General features: G+C 42.2%; 1 protein-coding gene across 1 annotated transcript; it reads left to right on the top strand.

Moving 5' to 3' along the window:
* Positions 1 to 12,639: 12,639 nt before the first annotated feature.
* Positions 12,640 to 16,266, top strand: LOC308329881 (borealin-2-like; the record flags this gene model as incomplete). The annotated part of the gene is made up of 8 exons (XM_080784382.1): positions 12,640 to 12,760; positions 13,245 to 13,376; positions 14,426 to 14,481; positions 14,644 to 14,693; positions 14,814 to 14,870; positions 14,988 to 15,042; positions 15,562 to 15,648; positions 16,219 to 16,266. 8 exons carry the CDS (start codon positions 12,640 to 12,642, stop codon positions 16,264 to 16,266), a joined length of 606 nt encoding a protein of 201 aa, XP_080640508.1.
* Between the last annotated feature and the right edge of the window lie 6,567 nt (positions 16,267 to 22,833).

Raw genomic sequence — 22,833 nt, 5'->3', positions numbered from 1 at the left:
GCTTTAAAATACTGAATCACGTGACCATCCGGCAGGTTGTCATCGGGTGGGGGGCGTTAACGAGACCATGCGAGATCTCACGGGACTTATTGAGTCAGTTCAAATTTTGCTGGCGGGCGGCCGTTTGCAGCTTAGAGTATAACTAACTATAAGGTTTGCAGTAGCACTGGAACTTTTGGAAACGTGGCTGAACGGCGTGTGAAATAAACAAGAAACAAACTGGTAAGTCGTTATGGAATATCATTTATTATCCCATTCAGATACCACCACTTGTTTTCCACTGTTTACGTTTGTATATTATCATGCCGTAAAGTCCGAGGTTTTATGCTGGCTAATAATGTCTAATTGTTGAGCCATGCTACTATTGTTTTATCCCGTTCCGATGCCATCATATGGCTGTTATCGTTTAAATGCATGTTAACTTTTTGTAATTATCCCTGGACCCCGTGCCGTGGAAAGTTAGTCCGGAGTCTGTTGCTTGTAGGTCTACTGTGCAACTGTGCATCCAAGCTAGCATGCTAGTTATTCATGTTATCGTCGCCATTTTGCTAACGACTCTCGCGATTAAAACTTATTTAATTTGTTTATATGTGCATACACGCGTATATATTATTAGCGTTTTTAATTGTTACATAAGCATTGATGTAACCAGCACCACGGTGAAGCACTTCTTCATTTATTTATGAACAAAGCTGCGGTACCTCCTAGCCCCATATGTGCCCTCTCCCTACGCTCATTCTGTATCTCGGAGCTACAGAATGAGCGTAAGGAGAGGGCACATATGGGGCTATTTACTATAGTGAGCTTGTAGATCTCTTTTTTTAAGAACTACTTCTAAACAATGGTTCTTTCTGAAAAGCTTATAAATGGTGAAATGATATATTGTGTGGGTATAAAAATAAATGTTATTAAGACACTATACAAATAAATAAATAATTGTTTGTGCAGTCATAGGACAGGCTGGTTTTTAATCGTCTCAACAGGTCTCAGACTGCAAGTCAAGTTTCATAACTATGTATGATGTTGCTATAATGAGGCTCTGAGCTTGTAGATTGTAGATTGTAGATTACTTTTAAACCATGGTTCTTTAAAAAAAAAAAGCTTATAAATGCTGCATTTATATATATTGTAATTTGGCTGTGTGTCTTCTGTGTGCAGTCACAGCCAGGACACTACGGGCGCTGGTGTTGGATCGGCACAGGACACTAGGGGTTGGATCGTCTCTGTGTAAGTCAAGTTTATAAATGGTGCATTTATATATTGCACACACACACACACACACACACACACGGAATTACACAATGACCTATGTGCAATGCCATGTCTGATCCCATGTTGTCTCTTTCTTAAAGTTTCAACGCCAGAAACACCACAGAGAAGAGTGCATGGAGGGGAACCCAGCCAGATGTTGCAAGGCAAGTATCATTTTCTGATCAACGTCTTAATCTTTCTGATGACATCTGAATTGACTAACATGTCCCTTCGTCTTTACTGTCTTTGTTAAGCATTTAATGGTTACTATAAGCGAGGGGTGCAGACATTGGTGTCATTTGATTAAAAATTGTCAATCTATCCTCCCAGAAAAACACTAAAATGCTGGCAGAGATACTTATGGAGGTGAGGCAGATGGGGAGGGACATTCAATTCATCAAAACTGAAATGGCAAAGTCCACATTGAATGTCCGAGGAGTTCCTGAATCCCAGCGAGAGCAGCCCTTCCCCATCAATCTGCCTCTCTCCAACGGGAGTGCGTCACAAGATGGTGAGCCTTAGAACGCCGTGCAATTATTCTTTCTTGGACAATATTTGACTTTCTTTTGCCAATTTTTGGCATTGTTTCATATTTGAAACTAATGCTCATGTAATAGAAATAGAAATCTTAATGCACTACTTTGTCCATTTGACATGGCACGTTGTACACTAACTATTTTATCTCTCTGTTAAGATTGCACGCCTGGCATTAGTCGGAGGGACCAATAGTGAGAACATGATCCGGCGAATGGTTGGCGCCACCCTGACAAACAACCTGGCATGCGTTTTCAACTGGGCTGGCAAGAGAGAGAAGAGGGCCTTCAAAGACACCCTACTTCAGGACTGCATTTTTGGTGAGTCTGCACATCAAAATACTTAAGAGTTGTTGTTGAGGCATTCAATTTGACTCTGTAGATTGGCTATTTTCACTTTCTCGGTCTGATTGACACCGCAGGAGTGATTGATTTGGCCAATGTTTGACCAGTTTTATAGTATAAATTGACTTTTCTAATGGTATTACTTTTTAATTTCTGAGGTATTCATTATTCTTCACTGTCATCTGGGGACACCCCATATTCATGTGGGGGTCCCGACCCACAGGCTGATAACTACTGCTCTAATGCTCACAATTGGACTGCACAAATTTGTCTACTCGCTCTGCATCTCAGAGGTGTTCTGTGCCTGTGTACAGTTAAGAATGTCACTGGTAGGCAAGTTTCAGAACTGTCCACTGCCCTCCTCTGAGACAGAGTAGACAAACTGTGACATTTATTTAATGAACTAGAATTAGGGCGCTTTCACACCGGACATGTTTGGTTCGTTTAAAACGAACCATGGTCCGCTTACCCCTTTGGTTCGGTTGGTGTGAACATGCATCCGAACTCTGGTGCGGATCAAAGAAACGAACCATGGTCCGCTAAAAAAGGCCGGACTCGGTTCGCTTCCAAACGAACCACGGTGCGGTTCGTTACTGGTGTGAATGCATTCGGACTTTATAAAGGACCAAATACAGTACGATAGCCAAAATAGCTGTCGGGCTTCGGCAGTTGTGAGGCTGCATTAATAATTAGTTATAAAAGCATGTATTTTTTACGGGGATCACTATTGATATGACAGCTGACAGTCTGATTTTATTTTAATAGTAGACGCATGTCGAGGAGCAGCGCAAATGTAATGGCAGCGTACGAGGTTCACATGCGCAAAAATAACAGATGTATAATTATCGACACGGAATGGTGTACGGTATATGGTACACGTGGATGTAAGCTTGTAGATCTGTTTATTTTAAGCATGCGCCGCCGTCACGCAAAGTTATGACAAAGCATGCGATGCATGAGTCTTCATGCGAGAGTTTCTCTTTCAACTCGTGTCCCCTCCTTTTTTCTGTCTGTCTGTCTGTCTGTGTGTGTGTGTGTGTGTGTGTGTGTGTCAGTGTGTGTGTGTGTGTGTGTGTGTGTGTATATTTATATGGGAGAGACGCAGAGACAGAGAATTTGAAATATTTAAAATCATCCATGTCGCGCACGGCCGCACGTATAGAGAAAAAGCCAATGTTAAATAAGCTATACACAGGTGGTCCCAAATGATTAATTGATTAGGCCTACATCACTATAGCAAAAGACGTAAAACTAGGTCAACTCAATTAGCTGCAGCGGAGCTTTTCTGACTTGAAGCTCAATAACCTACTAACTGACCACCTTCAAGTTTAAACCATAAGATGACATGGAAATGCCCGCCGATTTGATGCGCAGAAATAACATATATCTAATCGGGTCAAGGTGCACACATGGAAGAAAAGTCATTTTTATCGGGGATACCTTGTAGGCTATACGTCTCCGTGAATTGTATGCATCAGGAGCAAGCACATTATTGTTCAAACACCTGCTCATGTTCATCTGTTGCTCTTATTTGGCTAATAAAATAATTAATAAGAATGAATGCAATAGCAAGTTGTTGCTTCTCTTCTCTCTCTGTGTGACTGAAGGTTGCCCCAAAAATTGTAGACAGTGATTTCCCCTCATGTTCTTTTTCCCTCACTATTTGGTTCGCTTAACATGTCCACGTGTCATTTGTTTACATATTTGGTACGCTTTACAAAGTCCAGTGTGAACACCAAACGGACCAAAATCAAAATGCAAATATTTGGTCCTTGGTCCTTGATCCGGACCTTCTAAGCGAACTTTGGGTGTGAAAGCGCCCTTAGTGTGGCTCAATTGTATGTAGGTTCCCGCCTGAACCTAGTACACAATGGACATTTATGTCACTTTGAATGGAACTGCAGCTTTATTTTATTTTTAATTTAGTAACGCCTGTTTTCTTTTTTTCAGCGGCTGCTCGTCAATTTGACCGCAAGTTGACAGAATTGCAGTACAAGGATGCTCTGCAGAAGTGGCTGCGTTATGCACCCGACAGGAGTGGCGGGGTACCCAGGAAAGACAAGGTTCCCACACCCACAGGTCCTTAAAGTCTTAACCCAACGTCAAAAATGTAAAAATCTCTTCTAAAGCAGCCAGTGGGTTTGATGGATCATTGGACTGTTTGTTTCGTTCATGTTGAACTGGGGTCCTATTGGTTCTGAAGGACTGCCTGATTTCTTTGTCCCCTGGAGTTTCAGGACAAATGGATGGACGGTTAATGTGGTGTTCATGTTGAACTGGGGAGGAAGTTTATTTAATTGTCCCCTGGATTTTCAGGGCTGTTTTTGGTTCATGTTGAACTGGGGTCGTTCAAGGACTAATCTTTTGAAAATTGCAGCTCTACAAGCTCACAATGTGACTCATTGAGCTGTGTATAGGACTGAAGTGGTTACTGTATGTTTTGTAATAATCAAAAATTTCAAATTCAGTGTAGCAAAATAAATGCTGGGAATTGGATGTGCACTTATCTATGTGTTTTAATCTAATAAATAAGTAAATGAATAATGGTCTGTTTTGTTTTTGTTCATAGAGAATGTTGTAAAGCAGCTGTTCTCAAACCTTGGTTTCTTTAATTGTTTTGGAAATGGCCAATCCAGAGGCTCAAAATATGACAATGTGGGGTCTTTGTATTAAAAGGTTGAGAACCACTGCAGTATAGCATACTTAATGGACCATTTCAGCATTTTCTATGCATCATTTAAAAAATAATCATTTTACTCTTCTGCGGTGGTAGCTCCAAACTTGTCTATTATATTAGTGATATCACTGACTAGACTACTTTGGTGTGTTCCTTGTTGAACTATACCATTCATTTTGTAATTGATATATATTTTTTTAATTTGACATTAATTTTGTAATTGATATTCTTTTTTTAATTTGACATATTAGGCATACAGAAGAAGGTTGAAATGGCCCTTTAATAATAGCATTGTTTCAATGTATGATGGATGGATGGATGTATAGTTGAATCAATGTTAATGGATGGATAGATGCATAGTTGAATCAATGTTGATGCAATTCTACGTTCTTTCAATGTTGATTATATCATAGTTGAATCAAGGTTGATTCATTGTCACAATTGGTTGGAAGTGCAACATTATTTCAATGTGGATCATAGCGAGCACTTTCAACATCTTCTCAATACCTGGCATCAATGTTGATTGCAACCATCATGGCTGACTAATATCACAACGTTGATTCACTCATCTTTTGTTATCTGGGTAACATCAGACAGGAAGTGCTTGTTAACTATGTGTATATAACCTGGTGTAAATAAACCTGTCAGTGACGTGATGTGCATACTACTGACCCAGCAACACATAGCTGATGCCTCCTGGTGTGTTATTTATTTACTTCAGCAGTGTTATTCCTCCGTCTATATTTCTTCACTTTATATTTCTGGTACAACACGCAGTGTTACAGCTGTGAAACTCAACAGGTTATGGGCCCAGAGAGACCGGATTTATTTACGAGGTGAAAAGTTTGTTGTCGGCGTGCTTTGCCAAACTAGTCTCGAGTTAGGCTAACAACAGAAGAACGGAACCATGCGGGCTGATTCGAGTGGTCAGACTCATTGGTCAAGATTGTGTTTCGACGGAGATGCTGAGAGATATATACTGTGGGAGACGAGGATGTTGGGACATTTGAGACTACAGGGGTTGAAGGATATCGTCCTAAAAGATCTCGAGCCACCCGTTCAGGGTGAAGAAGTTGATGTGCCCTACGAAGACAAGAACGCTATGGCATATGGAGAGCTGGTCCAGTTTTTGGACAGCAAGAGCCTGTCGCTGATTACACGAGCAGCGACGGATGATGGACGCAAGGCACTAAAGATCTTGAGAGCCTTTTATACAGTCAAAGAGCCGGCTGCAGCAGCATCAGGAAATGACGGTGTCATGAGCGCCCAGATCCGAGTGCCGCAGCCGTCTATGTCTATGCTACATGAAAGTCCTGATGATGACCAGCGAGGGACGGTGAGCGTTGGTGACGGTAGGATGTTCTACAGATGCGGCGTGAGAGGCCACATCGCCAAAATGTGCGAACGCCTGGAGTGGTGTGAATACTGTCAACGTTCTACACACCGGTACGCGGTCTGCAGAAGGAGGAGAAAACAGCGGCGAGATGAGGCACGGAGAGTGTCGGAGAAGAAGAACAGCGAGCACGAGTACTCATTCGGGGTGAGAGACTGTGATGCCGAAGTTCAACAAGTGAGAGCCGAACGAGGACATCGTGATCGTGAGAGACAGACGGGTCTGATGGTCGACACAAGAGCGACTTCCCATGTCATCACGGACATCACAAAGTTCACAAGTTTCGACGGCAGTTTCCAGCCTAAAGAACACTGTATGGAGTTGGCTGACGGTACGAGATGTCGGGGAGTGGCGGAGCGCAGAGGAGATGCAAAGGTGATCCTGATCGACAGCAGGGGGCAGCGCCACACAACTACCCTGAGACGGGCATTATACATTCCTACATATCCACAGGACATGTTTTCGGTGCAAGCAGCAACCACCAGAGGTGCCACTGTTATTTTCCAGAAAGGTAACAATGTTCTGAAGTGCAGAGATACCAGGTTCAAAATATATTTGTACAACAGAATGTATTATTTGAACACAGTGAACGACCAGAAATGTATGGCTAATGCTAATGGTAAAGTGCAGACGCACAGGTTGAAGTGTGTGATCCCACCCATTGTAGAGCGCCAGACTGTTAATGATGATGATGATGATGATTTATATGTGCCGAGATGGAGGGGTAGGTCTAAGATAAATACTCCACTCCTACCACGAGGGCAGGTTCAGCAGCAAGTGCACGAGGCTGTAGTAGCTACACCTCAGGCAAACCAGACTGTGCAGGTTCAGCAGCAAGTGCACGAGGCTGTAGTAGCTACACCTCAGGCAAACCAGTCAGATGAGGGCGAGGCTAAAGATGAGGCTAAACAGCAGACACGTTACCCTTCCAGAGTGAGGATGAAGCCAGCCTATTTGAGTGACTATGTAACTGTCAGTGCAGAAAAGGTCCTGAAGAACATGGACTATTCCTACAGCTACAGGTTACAAGTCAGACAGCCAGAGGGCAAGAAAACAGTGGGGGAAGCAAGCAAGAAAGCAGTGGGGGACAGAAACGGGATGGTGCATGATTATTGGACTAAAAATCACACTAGTACTCAAAACCCAGCTATGCAGAAGAAAATGAGAACACAAAAGAAACCAAAGAGAAAGAAATGTTCATTTGTGTTGGAGTGATCTGATTTTGTGATTTATTTAATCTGCTATTTATTATTAAGTATTTGAAGAAGAGTAATATGTGTATCTAACTTTATTATTGAAACCAGTAATGACAACATGATGACGGATGGTCAAAGGTTTAACTTGAGTGTGTTACAGAAGTGTTTTGATTTGTTTGAAGAGACATACGCATTTTGTATTATATGGTGAAAAGAAGAGAGGGGAGAAAATAATGTATATAAGAGAAATGTATGAAAAAGAAAATATATCCAATGTGAGATCAAGTGGGGGTGTTGGAATAATGATCTGAATTGTATATATATATATTTTATTGATATTACTCTTATTGTGAAGTACCTAACATCAGACAGGAAGTGCTTGTTAACTATGTGTATATAACCTGGTGTAAATAAACCTGTCAGTGACGTGATGTGCATACTACTGACCCAGCAACACATAGCTGATGCCTCCTGGTGTGTTATTTATTTACTTCAGCAGTGTTATTCCTCCGTCTATATTTCTTCACTTTATATTTCTGGTACAACACGCAGTGTTACAGCTGTGAAACTCAACAACACTCATACATGTATGTATTTTTTCCCTTTTTGCTTCCTATATGATGAATTCCTGTTCTGTTCTTTAACTACATAGAAGTGTCTATTTGTTTGTCTCTAAATGTTTTGATGAATTGAGGACCCTGTTGTAAACAAGTGTAAGGCTTAATTGGGTCGTCCACTCACAGTTAACAGTCTTTGTATTGAGTTTGTGCTTGAAATGTACTGTAATTCTGCAAACTGTTAATAAATATTTCAATCAATCAATCAAACAGTTTATATGGTCAAATGTAACGCCATCAGATGTGTACAGCCTTACCCGTCATGACTCCACGGTCCTTGTCAGTGTAGAGATCGAACTGTAACCCGACCTACAGTATGCTGCTACAATGTCTGAATTAATCTGGAACACAGTGTCAGATAAAAGTATTTTATACACGATAATAAAAAGGATGAAGAGGTGAGTTTTAGCCTGGCAGGGTTGTCAAAACCACTCACATCGATAGCTGATCGTGCACGGGACATGCACTTGACACTTGACATGGAAAAGAATAGTGCCCAAACTGTCCTTCTCCTCCTCTCTCCCGCTCCTCCCCCTCCCTCCCCCAGCCCCTCCCCTCTTCCCATTCCATCCAATCCAATCCACTGTATGTATAGAAGCACATTTCAAACAACAGTGTTGAACAAGTTGGGTTGGGTGGGTTCATATGATCATATCTCATCGGTGTGATAGTAATGAACACTGTATGGACTGTGGACTCACCCACGCTCCAGTAAGGCCTGCATGTCATAAACTCCACATCCTAGAGACAGGGACCACTGTTGTTCTGTCTCCCATTTCGCAGGTCAACTTCCTCCAGCTGAAAATATAAATACAAATAAAATCCTCCAGCTGCAGACAGGGGTGGACTGGCCACAGGGCGTACCGGGCATATTCCCGGGGCAGGTCAAGTTATGATATGATAAAAAACAAAATAAAAAAATTGACAGGCAGGCAGGTCACCGGGAAAGGTCCAGAGTCCAGACCAGTCGGGGCCTGCTGCCATTCTGCCAGTGCCATCATGATAATTTCACTGTACCTAAATGAGAAAAAGAGGTTGCGCATCAGCAGTGGTTTTCAGTAGAGTGCCAAACCCAAATCAAGTATACATAAAAAAAATAAGAATTTAAAAAAAAATCCAAAAAGGTAGCACATCCAAAAAATTAAACAAGCGGGGGACAAAGTACTCACATTTCCATTTATTTATTGGCACACACCAAAAAGGAACGCCAACGCGTTTCGGCTGTGCAGCCTTCATCAGTGTACCTGTATCAGTGAGTGACAAAAAAACACTCAACAAAGGATTGTGTATAGTTGTCTGTTGGTTTGTATCATTCTTGTTGTTCTGTAAAAGTGGTGGTATTATTAGGGGCTTGTTTGTATGTGCCTCGACGGAGCGGGTGGTAGAGTTTCTGCTATCTGCACGCTGGTTGTGGTGGGCCGGTCTGGGCCAAATTTGTGCGAAAATGACCGGGGCCAAATTTTTGCCCTACAGTCCAGCCCTGGCTGCAGATCAAGAGTCTAGTGTGACTGCGGACCGGAGCACGGCTGTGGATTGCTACGATTGTATACTGTATTTTTGAATTAACATTCCTATACCATTATATCAAATTTAAATAAAATAGCATGGTGAATAATGATGATAGGGATGATGCGGATTAAGATAGATTTTCCCGGCAACAACACTGGACTCGACATAATAAACTTCATGGAAAACTTGCTTGTCTTATTCTCTGCTGACCTCTCTGACCTCTCTGACCACTCTGTTTCCCATTAATTTCTTAGGAACGCTGCTCTCAATGAGGAAGGACATTATCACCTTTACACAGTAAAGGCCAGCTAGGTTACAGATCACTTCCCAGAAACTATGTCACACAAGTCCTGACATCTCTGCACATCTCTCTGCTAAACTATGTCACACACGTCCTGACATCTCTGCACATCTCTCTGCTATGGTACACCAGTTGATGTTGTCGAATTATCCAAATCAAGTTTCCATATTTATTCATATTTGGTCTTGAAACGGCCGGGCCTCCAGATCTAAGGCCCCAGTGTGACAGCCAGGAAAGGGACCCTATACTGATCTCTGTACCTACACAAATTAGATTTAATATCCCCAATCCCCCGTTATTTATATTCTAACAGCAAAAGCACAATTGTTGTTTGTACATTAGAAGTAGATTTCAACTACTATATTTGATCGCAATGTTGCAATAAAAAAAAAAATCTAATATAGTGGAAACTGCATGGACAGTAAGCCTACTGTACATCCCCCCCTTACACCATGGACTGCTTGTGTGTGTGTGTGTGTGTGTGTGTGTGTGTGTGTGTGTGTGTGCACTTGTGATAACAGGTACGTATTTATGTTATCAAAAGGTTATCAAAATAATTCCACAGACTTTAATATATTAGCGCCCCTCACTTCACACGGGTGTGATATTTTATGTAAAAGTGAATGCAAAGGCCACAGTTTGGCACATATGGCATGCATGTATAAAATATGTGACCATGATTTGACCGAGGGATTGCCATTGTGCAGCCTCCAGCTTTTCACCAGAGGAGAATCTGAATTTATTAAATTTTTTATCCTAATGTCAGAGCTGGAATTGAAAATTGAAAATGTAAATATGAAATAAATGCTTAAACATGTAGCTATAGGTGTAATGTTAGAGTCCACAGAAGACATGTAAATATGAAATAAATATTTAAACATGTAGATATAGGTGTAATGTTAGAGACCACAGAAGACATGTAAATATGAAATAAATGCTTAAACATGTAGCTATAGGTGTAATGTTAGAGACCACAGAAGACATGTAAATATGAAATAAATGCTTAAACATGTACCTAGGTGTAATGTTAGAGACCACAGAAGACATGTAAATATGAAATAAATGCTTAAACATGTAGCTATAGGTGTAATGTTAGAGACCACAGAAGACATGTAAATATGAAATAAATGCCCAAACATGTAGCTATAGGTGTAATGTTAGAGACCTGCAGAAGTGAACCTTTCAAGCCTGTTTTCTCAACTCGCTGTTTCTCTGCAGATAAACCATATCTCCAAAACTGGTGGGTCAAACTGAACCAATATGAAAATTCACTGCATCAACAGACAGACAGTGCTTTTTGATTGATTTATTGAAGTATTTAATAACAGTTTTCAGAATTACAGTACAGTAGGCTATACACAACTCAATACAAAAACTGTCAACTGTGAGTGGACGACACCATAAAGCATTACACTTGTTTACAAGAGGGTCCACCGTTTTCAATTCATCATAACTAGCTTGCATGTGTATCTGAAATTAATTAAAATTATACAATTAAAGTAAAGCTTTTTTTTTACCTTCAAGTTCTCTTCAAGGAATCTCCACAAACACAGGTTACTTATTTCAGTGTAACCCTTGACCCCCAGAAAATGGCACTCTTAAAGTGACTGTGCTACCTGGTGGATTTACGTTGAACTGCAGGCATATTTGCCACTGGGCTGCATGAATAGATATTGCACAAAGATCCTGATTTAAACAAAGAGCCTGATTTCTGTTGGTACAAGAGTGTTCTTGAATCGTTTGGCTGGTTGCAAAAGGAGTGAAGTAAGTGGCCCTTTAAAGATGGACTGCCGTGATCTTTGTATTTTAATTTTTGTTGTATTTGTTTGTGTATCTGTGGCGTTAACATTACTCTAATAGACCCCCAGGTAGTGGTTATTATAATATTTAAATGTCTTCCTTTGTATGTTTGGTTTCTTCCTGAAAGCTGAATAAAGCTTTTTCCAAATAATGATTTGGCGATCACAGTTATCTGAAATTGACGGAACACTGTGTTTATGCAGATTTTCTCTCTGTCTCTCTCTCTCTCTCTCTCTGTCTCTCTCTCTCTCTCTCTCTCTCTCTCTCTCTCTCTCTCTCTCTCTCTCTCTCTATCATAGGCCTACAGTAGATAGTTAATAGATCACTCAATTACACAAACTATTAGTAAACCAACGTATTAACTGTATGCTATTGCATGAGGAATAGTTGCAACTTCAGAATAACGCCCCAATAGCATTATGTTAACTATTAACAAATGCTTAACTATAAGCAGAGATGGGCAGTATTTGAAATACTTTTTTGTATTTTGTAATTTGTATTTCGCTGGGATGGAAGAGATCCCAGAGAGATACATTTTTTGACCCAGTATTTGTATTTTGCCCATCTCTGACTATAAGCCACTAGTAATCAGCAGGAATGACTGACACCTGTCCATTATCCAACCGCCTCACTTTATATGCTCCAAAAAGAACAGATCTGCAAGCTATCGACAGGTCGCATCGCCGCCGCGTTGATAGCTTGTAGATCTGTTGTTTTGAGCAGGCGACGCCCCCGGGGGATGGGGTATTTAGATGGCTCTTCAAAGCCCAGCAGTATCAGAACACAGTCCTCTCTGCAGGTATCAGAACACAGTGCTCTTCAGCAGTATCAGAACACAGTCCTCTCTGCAGGTATCAGAACACAGTGCTCTTCAGCAGTATCAGAACACAGTCCTCTCTGCAGGTATCAGAACACAGTGCTCTTCAGCAGTATCAGAACACAGTCCTCTCTGCAGGTATCAGAACACAGTGCTCTTCAGCAGTATCAGAACACAGTGCTCTCTGCAGGTGAAACAACATGCCAGGGAAACGCAGCCAGAAGACGGAGCTGAGCGCTGTTGCCGTCGCGCTCAGCCAGGACGACAGGATTCTGATGGAGACCAAATTTGCTCTTTTCATCCAGCAGGTTGACAAAGAAGGTTTGAATTCAGTTTGTCTATAATTGTCCTCATAATGAGATGCTGGTCTACTCTCTGTGCTATGCGTGTAGTTTTCTGAAAACTTAAATGTTGCTACATCAGTGGTTCTCAAGCGTGTTCACGTCAAGGGAAAGGACCCCCCAGAGCCAAATGAACCCGCAGGGGCCCCCTGTCAGACCCCTTCGGCTCCCCAGGCTGCTCCCCAGGCTGCCATAAACTGCCATTTATTGTAATAGCCAAGTATAGAATAGAGGCCTATGGTTTAAATGACATGTAGGCGGTCCCGTTTCAACAGGGTAAATGTAAGCTAGCTGTTTTGTGTTTTTGTTCTAAAACTAAAGGTTGAGAACCACTGACGCATAGAAACATAGATAGGTTTTTTTTTCAGAAAACAACATTTCATAGACTCATCCTCAGGTCTAAATGGGTTCAGTGTAAGCTATATCTGTTTTGTGTCTTGTTTCTAAACGGTTTCCCTGCTCAGCACAAGGGCGCATGGACGAGCTGGAGAGCCGCATGGAGGCCAACTTGGCCATGGTGGATAAATACTACCACATAGAGCTGATGAAGACGCCTCCTCCACTGCAGAAGATGCAGCTCAAGGATCTAATGAATGGTGATTGATTAATGATTATACTGCCTGCTGGAAGACTATAATCAATATTTGATAGCCAATCGGCATATTATGCAGCATGCTACAGTATGTCTTTACTAATTTATTTATTTTTCCTTGATTCACTTAAATAAGGTCTGAGTGTGACGGAGTTCTTCGACAGAGTTGAAACTGGCTGTTGCCCGAGTGACGTCTCCATTGCGGTGAAGGTGAGTTGTACCTTTTTTTTTTTTTTTGTACCTTTTTTTTAAGTAACTATTCTAAAGGCACATTCCACTCACATTAGTTCCAAAATATTCTAACTTCGACTTCTTGAAATGTGCTATAAAAATAAATAAATCATTAAACGCTAGTTCCACTTCACAACTACACGAGCAAGCCCTGTTTTTCCTGCGAAATCACTTTAGTTTGTAATATTCCTTGCTTTTATAGTATTATAAAATGGTTGTTTAAGTGACCCAAATAAAAGATGGTCACTACAAAATCCTAGAAGGCAAATATAGATTTTATTTTCCATTTCCTTCAGAGCGAAGCCGACTCATCCTTCACCACGCCACCTCTGACCAGCTCCTCCCTTAGAAGAGGTGACAGCATTTATTTTCTCATCAAGTTGACGTCAGTTTAGTGTCTGAAACCATGTATGTTGACACCAGTTTAGTGTCTGGAACCATGTATGTTGACACCAGTTTAGTGTCTGGAACCATGTATGTTGACACCAGTTTTGTGTCTGGAACCATGTACGATGACACCAGTTTAGTGTCTGGAACCATGTATGTTGACACCAGTTTAGTGTCTGAAACCATGTATGTTGACACCAGTTTAGTGTCTGGAACCATGTATGATGACACCAGTTTAGTGTCTGAAACCATGTATGACACCAGTTTAGTGTCTGAAACCATGTATGATGACACCAGTTTAGTGTCTGAAACCATGTATGATGACACCAGTTTAGTGTCTGAAACCATGTATGACACCAGTTTAGTGTCTGAAACCATGTCTGACACCAGTGGGATAGCTTGTTCTAATCCAAATTGGTGTTTTGATTGTTTCAGTCAAGAGCGCCGTGTCACGCCAGAAAGCAGAAGCTCCGACGACCAAGGCCTCCAAGGTATCGTGACAACTGCTGGTCAACTCCATAAATGTAGCTTAATATATATATATATATATATATATATATATAATGGCACATTTCACAGTTCAGCTTGTTGGCTGTTAAATGTCAAATTCAATAAACATGCTGCCACTAATCTGTGTGTCCATAACATCTTAGGGTGGGAAACTGAGAGGCCTGGTCACCAGTCAGAGCACAGGCAGTCTGAGGTCATTTTATGTTTTATTTAACCAGTTAAAAAAAAAACCCACATTGAGACTAATTAAAGTCTCTTCTCTATGAACTACAACGTGGTGGCACTGAATTCCGTATACTTTGCTTTCTTGCAGGACTAAAACCCGCTCCTGTGTGGCCAAGCAGAGCGACCAGACGCATCGCCATCTCAGGTTGGTTGGCGCCTCGCGGATCCAACAACGGCTGTGATTTATTTATCTGTGAAACGTCTTGTATGTCCATCATGACGTTACGTTGTTAACAGAACGTTTGTATAATGTCAGGTCCAGGTCTGAGTCTGCTGCTGGCGATCTGCAGCTCACCATGCGCTCGTCTCAGGGAAAGGTAAACACGTCCTGGATACAGTCTGAACTCTGCTATAGAGCCATTGATTGAAATATTAACCGTTTCCAGAATTGCAGTACATTTCAAGCACAGACTGTACAAAGTACAAAGACTGGTAACTGTGAGTGGACGACCCAATAAAGCATTAGACACTTACTGTACATGTTTACAAGAGGGTCCATCTTGTTCGATTCATCAAAACATTTAGAGACGTACAAATAGACCCTTCTCTATATATAGCCAGAGAACAGAACAGGAATTCATCATAAAAAGGGAAAAGAAACATACAGAGGGGGGGGGGGCATAACTCCAGACACAATAAGGCACCATATCAAGCTTTAAAATCATGAATGATATCAACTTCAAGACTGGTGGTAGAAAATGGACCTTGAGTGATCCCTGCCTCAATCTGAAACTCATGTTGCAACACATTCTCTACTCTACTGTACTTCGTGTGTGTTTGTGTACAGTGTGGTTGATTGTATTTGTAATTGCTGTACCGTCTGCTCTGAACCACAGAAGATCTGTCTGACTGAGGAGAACGTGGAGGACTTGGATCTCAGTGAGCTGGATGCTGGGGCCGTGGAACAGATCCACAAAATCAAGGTATAATATTCTAGCGCTGCGTCATATTGAAGTATTTGCGTCGACTAATCTAATCGACCGACTGCAGCTATTTCAGTGTCCGTTTCCAGTTTAGCTACACCTGTAATGAAACATGTATATATATGACTCTTTAGAACCCAAACCTTTTCATGTCAGGGACCCCCAAATTGACACTATATAATTAGCCTGCGGGACCCCCAACTGAAAATATATGCCAGGGACCCCCCCCCATGAGAGGAGATATTTACGGCTCTAGCAGTGATTCTCAACACGTTTAATTTAATTTCAAAGACTCCCAGTTTGGCATGCATTAGTCCAGTGGGGTCGGGCCGGGACCCCCAGGGGCCCTTGAGGGAGTTCCAGGGGGTCCCCAGCTAAATGATAGTTTGGAACCAAATGGACCCTTATGGGTCTGTAACTCTGAGTGTACAAATGGGTCCATTTGCACACTCTCAGAGTTTCATTGATTTTACAATATAACTTGGGTCCAAGAGATTGCTGTGTTTATGTGACTGTATTTTATATAGTAGGCTATTTTAATGCATCTGTTGTCTTTATCGCTTCCTACAGCGTGTGATCGATTTCTTGGCAGGGAAGCTCAATCTGCTTAAGAAGTGACCTGCCCCGTATTCACTGACCTGCCCAGTATTCACTGACCTGCCCAGTATTCACTGAACTGCCTGTATTCACTGAACTGCCTAGTGTATTCCCTGAACTGCCCAGTATTCACTGACCTGCCCAGTATCTTCTTTTAAGTATTAATTGATGAAAAATAAATGTGTAATTTAAAACATGTCATTGTGTGTTCATTCTTTCAAGCTCATTTTGTGTAATTAATGGGTAAAGGAAGGAGGTTAAATTGTGTTTGATTACTTGGGTATTGATTGTCCATTCCAGGGTATTTATTGGCTGAGAGACGTATTTTAGATGTTCTCAGCATTTGTCTACTTTTTGTCTTTCATAATCTGTGTTTTTGGCAGCAAATTTCAGTTTAGTCAGTCTTTGGAATAAAACGTAATAGTTTTAGTCACCTGGTCCATATATTGGCATTGGGACTAGGAGTTTGTGCCGACCTTTCCTTTTTAAAGCGTATCTCCCGTGGTCAGCACCTCCTACCTCTTTGATCGCTGCTTCAAGACACTCATTTATTGAGGCACTTGCAAAAGCCATGGAATGTCAAATGTCTGAATCAAACACTAACATTTCACTTGTTATACGGTAGGGTTATTTCCACATTCTTTCATTTGTAAACATGGTAAAATGTGTATACATTCTGACAGTTGAACTCACATTCAACTGTCCCTCTGGAAATACACATATATATTAGTCTCGCGCAGCCACTCATATCGCAACAACTATTCCATAATCTCCGAATGCAATTTAAAGTCTGGAACTATAGCCATTCTGGAATCCGAGCAACACGTCTCGCTGTGATGCGTTGTGAGCTTGTAGATCAGCTGTTTTCGGGGCGCTAAAGTTAAACCCAGCACTCTTGAGCTATAGTGGAGATACAGGTGTAACGACATTGGATCTATAAACAAATTTGTTCAACGCAAAATGCTGCGTTCCCAAGTTAAGGAGACGTCGGAGAAAAGGCAATTCTCAGGAGAGGGCATTTCTTTCACCATGTAGTAAATATACTGCATTCATTCGTTGTCTGGAGAGGGCGGTCCTTTTACAGACGGGTAAAAAGGGGCAGGGGGCCGAAGCCCCCTTTGATGTCTTATGCGTTCACGCCCCCCTGCCGTCCGTCCTACGGCGGGCTCAGGCTCTCCCAGGGACAGATGATCTCCTTGGCTCCTCCCCCGGCCCCCCCTCCTCCTCCTCCTCCTCCTCCCCCCCGAGAGGCCCCGCCCCTGCTGCTGTCCTCCTCCTCGTCCTCTGAGTCTATGGGATAGATCCTACACTCTGGAGGGATGTCCACTTTGATCTGGAAGAAACTGGACAAACGGAGAGGCAGAACGTCAGTCCCTTTTACGCCCATATACGGAGGTCACTGATGTCATCGGTATATGTCTATAATGTACTACTGTATGGGGCATTCCCCATTTATGCCCATATATGGAGCTGACTGATTTGTTTGTGTATTACTGCTATACCGTGACGACACAGTGAGGTTAGACAACGCAGACATTGATTGTGTCACAGTACGCTCCTCTGCCCTTGGACTTTGTCTGTGTTTTGGGTCTTATTACTTGTGTATTTGTGTTCTGTACCTTATTGTGTAGTAGTGTTCTGTGATTTCCTGTCTGCCTTGTCTTCTGTCTCCTGCCTTGCCTCACCTCCCTGTATTAGTGTAACCCATAGCCACCTGTGTTCTGTTGCCTGTTAGCCTATCCCAGTGTTGAATGTGTGTTTCAGTTCACCTGTGTGTAGTTAGTCTTGTCTATTTATATGCCCCAGTGTTTTCAGCTCCTTGTCAGTTCGTCAGACGCAGTCGTCAGTTCCTTGTGTTTCAGTCTGTTATTCCAAGTCCTGGGTTATGTCCTATAGTGATACTCAACCTCAGGCCTGCGGGCCACATCAGGCCCGCAGGACCATTATGACTGGCCCACCAATGAAAATCTAAAAAAAAGAAGAAAATAAATCTGAATGAAGTTATCTTTAATTACATTATTATAAGTAATACTATTAGAGTTGTACTATTACTCGAACGAAAATTCTTCAACGAAAAAGGGGGGGGGGAGATGCAATGCAAATGAAAGACATATACTGTGTATCCCTATTCCCTGACATAATTTTATAGCTAAACGGACAGAATTCTATTTTATTTGAATGATGAAACCCAGCTGCCATTAATAGTTGGAAATGGAAATGGAAATTGCGGAAATGGAAATTGCGGAAATTGTAATTGCGGAAATGGTGGAAATGGTAATTGCGGAAATTGCGGAAATTGCTCTTCACTTATAGCTATCTATTTTCAGGTAGATTGTTTTATTTTACTCAGTCAGCCATATCACTACTCATTTTTTTTATGAAAAAGGTCATAGCTGGGTAATCTATTTTCAGGCAAATTGTGTTTATTGTATTTTATTTTACTCAGCCATAACAATTTATTTTCTGTTAACCAACTTGCTGGCTGGCAGGCAGGCAGACAGCTACTCATAGACAGGCAGGCAGACAGACAGACAGACAGACAGACAGACAGACAGACAGACAGACAGACAGCTACTCATGGAGAATTGGACAGGCAGGCAGTCAGACAGCTACTCATAGACAGGCAGACAGACAGCTACTCATGGAGAATTGGACAGGCAGGCAGACAGCTACTCATGGACAATTGGACAGGCAGGAAGGCAGACAGCTACTCATAGACAGACAGACAGCTACTCATGGACAATTGGACAGGCAGGAAGGCAGACAGCTACTCATAGACAGACAGACAGCTACTCATAGACAATTGGGCAGGCAGGCAGACAGCTACTCATAGACAGACAGACAGCTACTCATGGACAATTGGACAGGCAGGAAGGCAGACAGCTACTCATAGACAGGCAGACAGACAGCTACTCATGGACAATTAGGCAGGCAGGCAGACAGCTACTCATAGACAGGCAGACAGACAGCTACTCATGGACAATTAGGCAGGCAGGCAGACAGCTACTCAGACAGGCAGACAGACAGCTACTCATGGACAATTGGACAGGCAGGCAGACAGACAGCTACTCATAGACAGGCAGGCAGACAGCTACTCATAGACAGGCAGACAGTAAGACAGATACTCATTGACAGACAGACAAATAACTACTCATGGACAGACAGACAGACAGACAGGCAGGCAGGCAGGCAGGCAGGCAAAGAGCTACTCATGTTATGTTATTATGTTATTATAACAGCTACTCATGTTATGTGCAATAATTTGTGCAGTTATGGAAACAGCTCTTTGTGTTTATGCAAGAAAATGTAACACATTTATTTATTTACATATTGTGTGCATGCACATTGTACTTTGATACATTTTGCGAAAATAAAGCAATTGAAAGAGAGAAGTTATCAAGTATCATTAATGTCGTAATTTTATCTACTGGCCCCTGGCCCCTTGCCATTTTTGTAATGTGGCCCACAGGTAAATCTATTTGAGTATCCCTGCTATAGTTGTTTCACAGTGTGCATTATTGAGTATTAAAACCACTTGAATTCAGTCCTCTGCCTGTGCCTGGTTCGTTCTGCACCTGAGTCCTATACACCTCCAGAACCACATCGTGACAGATTGGTTGAACATTCGTCTATATTTTGTGCGTTTAGCGTTTTTCTTCCGACTCACTTGGCGATGCGTCTGGACCCTGGGACCTGCTGCGAGGGCTGCTGCTGCTCCGTGCTGATTGGCTTGACCCGGCTGCTGCTGGCCCCGCCCCCCCCGGTGGCGGCGTTGTGGGCGGGGCACTTGGGCGCAAGGCCGGCGAACACGGCGGAGGGGGCGGGGCAGCCCCGCCGTCTCAGCAGACGGCCCAGCGACAGAGCCACGCCCCTCGACCTGGACGTCCCGCCTCCGGACAGGGCTGTCAATCAAACACCATCACAACAAAGTTAGTTGTCCTATACTAAACATCTGCCATTAACCATTTAATTGTGTTCTTTGCATTTGAAAATGTATATGTAGATTAGACGATTATATATCTCTCATAGCCAGACAACGACTCCACATTCTGCTGAAACAACCAGGTAATATTTAAATTGTGTCAGAAGGCGGGTACCTCCGGCGCCGCCCTGTGGCGTCACCACCACCGCGGCGGGGGGGAGGAGCTTGGCCTCGCCGTTGGCCTCGGAGGGAGGCGTGCTCTCCATGGCCACGCTGATGGGGAGGAGGGGCAGGCGGGGGTGTGGGGGAGCAGGAAGGGGAGGGGCTTCGTGATGCCGGCGTAGACCGACATTTGGGGGAGGGGGGCGGTGAAGCGGCAGAGCTGTGAGGGGTCAGAGGTCAAAGGTCATCATCGCATGGAGGTTATTTTTCTGTTGTACTAATCATGTACTACATGTTTACTATTACATATTATACGTAAATATATGCAAGTCCAACACTAACCATGTTATAACAACACTCCTATCCTCTGAAACAGGTCGATGACTACAATTATTTGGGTTCATATATTATATCTTCTTCCCAAAAGGACTTTCAAACTAGGAATATATGATTGGGAAGTGTGGAACCAAAATGCAATGTTATAGGAAATTGTCCCATCTGGTGGCCAGCAGAGGTACTGCACATACATGTTAAAAGTTAGAGGTTGTTGTTATTCGAGATATTAATTATCCAACAGAAAGTTCTGTTTATTTATGCTACTCTCTACTTGTGCAGATATTAGATGCACATATCCATTTGTCTATAATGTTCAACTTATAGGCCACTTTGATAATTTACTTCCATTCTGACCATTTCAAGGCTTTCACGGTCAGTCATGCTGGCTGACTTTGATGAGAAAAACTAAAGTTGTCTTGTTTCGGACAACAGCGAATGAGAACCAGAGAAAAGGAAAGGTACCATGTTTACCCTGCAGGGTAACTGGACTAAGCTCAAGAACTTGTTTACAGCCAGGCCCTGCTCATAGAACATTTCATGGTAGGGGTTCAATGCCTTGTCCATAAGGGCACTTTTTAACGTGCCGGTCCGGGGATACGAACTATAGCGACCTTTCCGATATCGAGACCGCTCCGCAAACCGTTCGGCCACCGCTGCCCCTGAAATGTGTAGGAAGGTGAGAAACTGTTATAAAGTAAAAGGTCCCGGATTCAGAATTCTACTATTATAACAGTACAAAAATGATGACAAAGATGTTTTATGAGAGACTATGACTTTATTGACAGATGACAAAACAAACAAACATGAGTGACTATGAACATTATTGATAGATGACAAAACAAACAAACATGAGTGACTATGACATTGACAGATAATGACACAGCAAATAATATGTTTTATGGTGAGTGACCAAAAATAATAATATCTGAATTATTCGTCCGATATCGATATCTCTTAGCGATAATATCGTGCATCTCTACTTGCAACGGATAAAAACAAGCAGACGGCATGCGTTTACAGCAGGTGCAACCAGTGCAATTTATTTTAACCCATTCTGACCTGGGATCAGATTCATACGAGGTTTCCCACTGGACACACACTAAGTCTGATTAACCCATTCTGACCTGAGATCAGATTCTAAAAATGTCAGTCGTTCTTCGATTAAAAAAAAATAGCAGATCTACAAGCTCATAGCGCTCCACCGAGTGGCGCGCTATGAGCTTGTAGATCTGCCATTTTTCAATAGCTAAAGCATAACATGATGCTAACACCAAAAGGAGTTCCCGTTCAGAATGGGTTAAATAAATAAAAACATGGAAAACTAAAAAAGCAAACCACACATGGAAGAAAATAAAATATGCTCTATGAAAACCCTCTCCTTACTACGTAGACTATGAAGAGAGGTATTATTTTAACACTGTGATTTCTCTCCATAAATGAACACACTAGGCCCCAAACTCCTAATCATGTGTCTCATTAGTTATTCCGTTCTGGTAATAAAGATTATATTGATTAAAAAGAAAAAAACTAATACTGACTCAACATCTCTATATTTACAGGGCTTTACGAGGCCGTTGCCTACAGCCTTACTAATACAGACATCCTACCCTGGACATTTAGATTGTTTTATGAACATATTAACATATGTGATATATATGAGCTATGTGACTCATATATTTTATGAGTTTTATGGCGTACTTTGGCACAGAGGGTGATAACTGGCACATAGCCCCAATCTGCCATTGAGCCCCATGTTAAAAGTCTCAAATTTGAAAGTGTTGTAGTATACAACATGCTGTGTACTTGTACAATGTAGTTGTACGTGAATATACAATGTACTTATATGTATTTTGCACTGCCTGAACTGTAACATACTTTAGAGCTGTGTTAGAGCACACTGAAGGCCACGTGCTGCAGGCAGTGATTGTGATGTCTAGTCAGTGACGTCATTAGGACATGAAGTATCCAAGCTATGTTGCTGTATGTGTAATAAACTTTGTGAACGTTTTAATGTGACCAGCCTCGTGTCATGTTAATATCTTCTCCGGGCCGGCCTGTCTGTCTGTCCGCCGCCGAACCACGGAAATGTTCAACCGGGTCGTCACACACCAGAACCAGATGAGGGTGCAGTACTTAGTACATAATCATAACAAATGAAAGCACTAGAT

Source organism: Protomyctophum bolini (genome assembly GCF_963924005.1).
Source record: "Protomyctophum bolini genome assembly, chromosome: 15".
In the NCBI taxonomy this organism is placed as follows: Eukaryota; Metazoa; Chordata; class Actinopteri; order Myctophiformes; family Myctophidae; genus Protomyctophum; species Protomyctophum bolini.
This window is presented reverse-complemented; position numbering and strand designations above follow the sequence as displayed.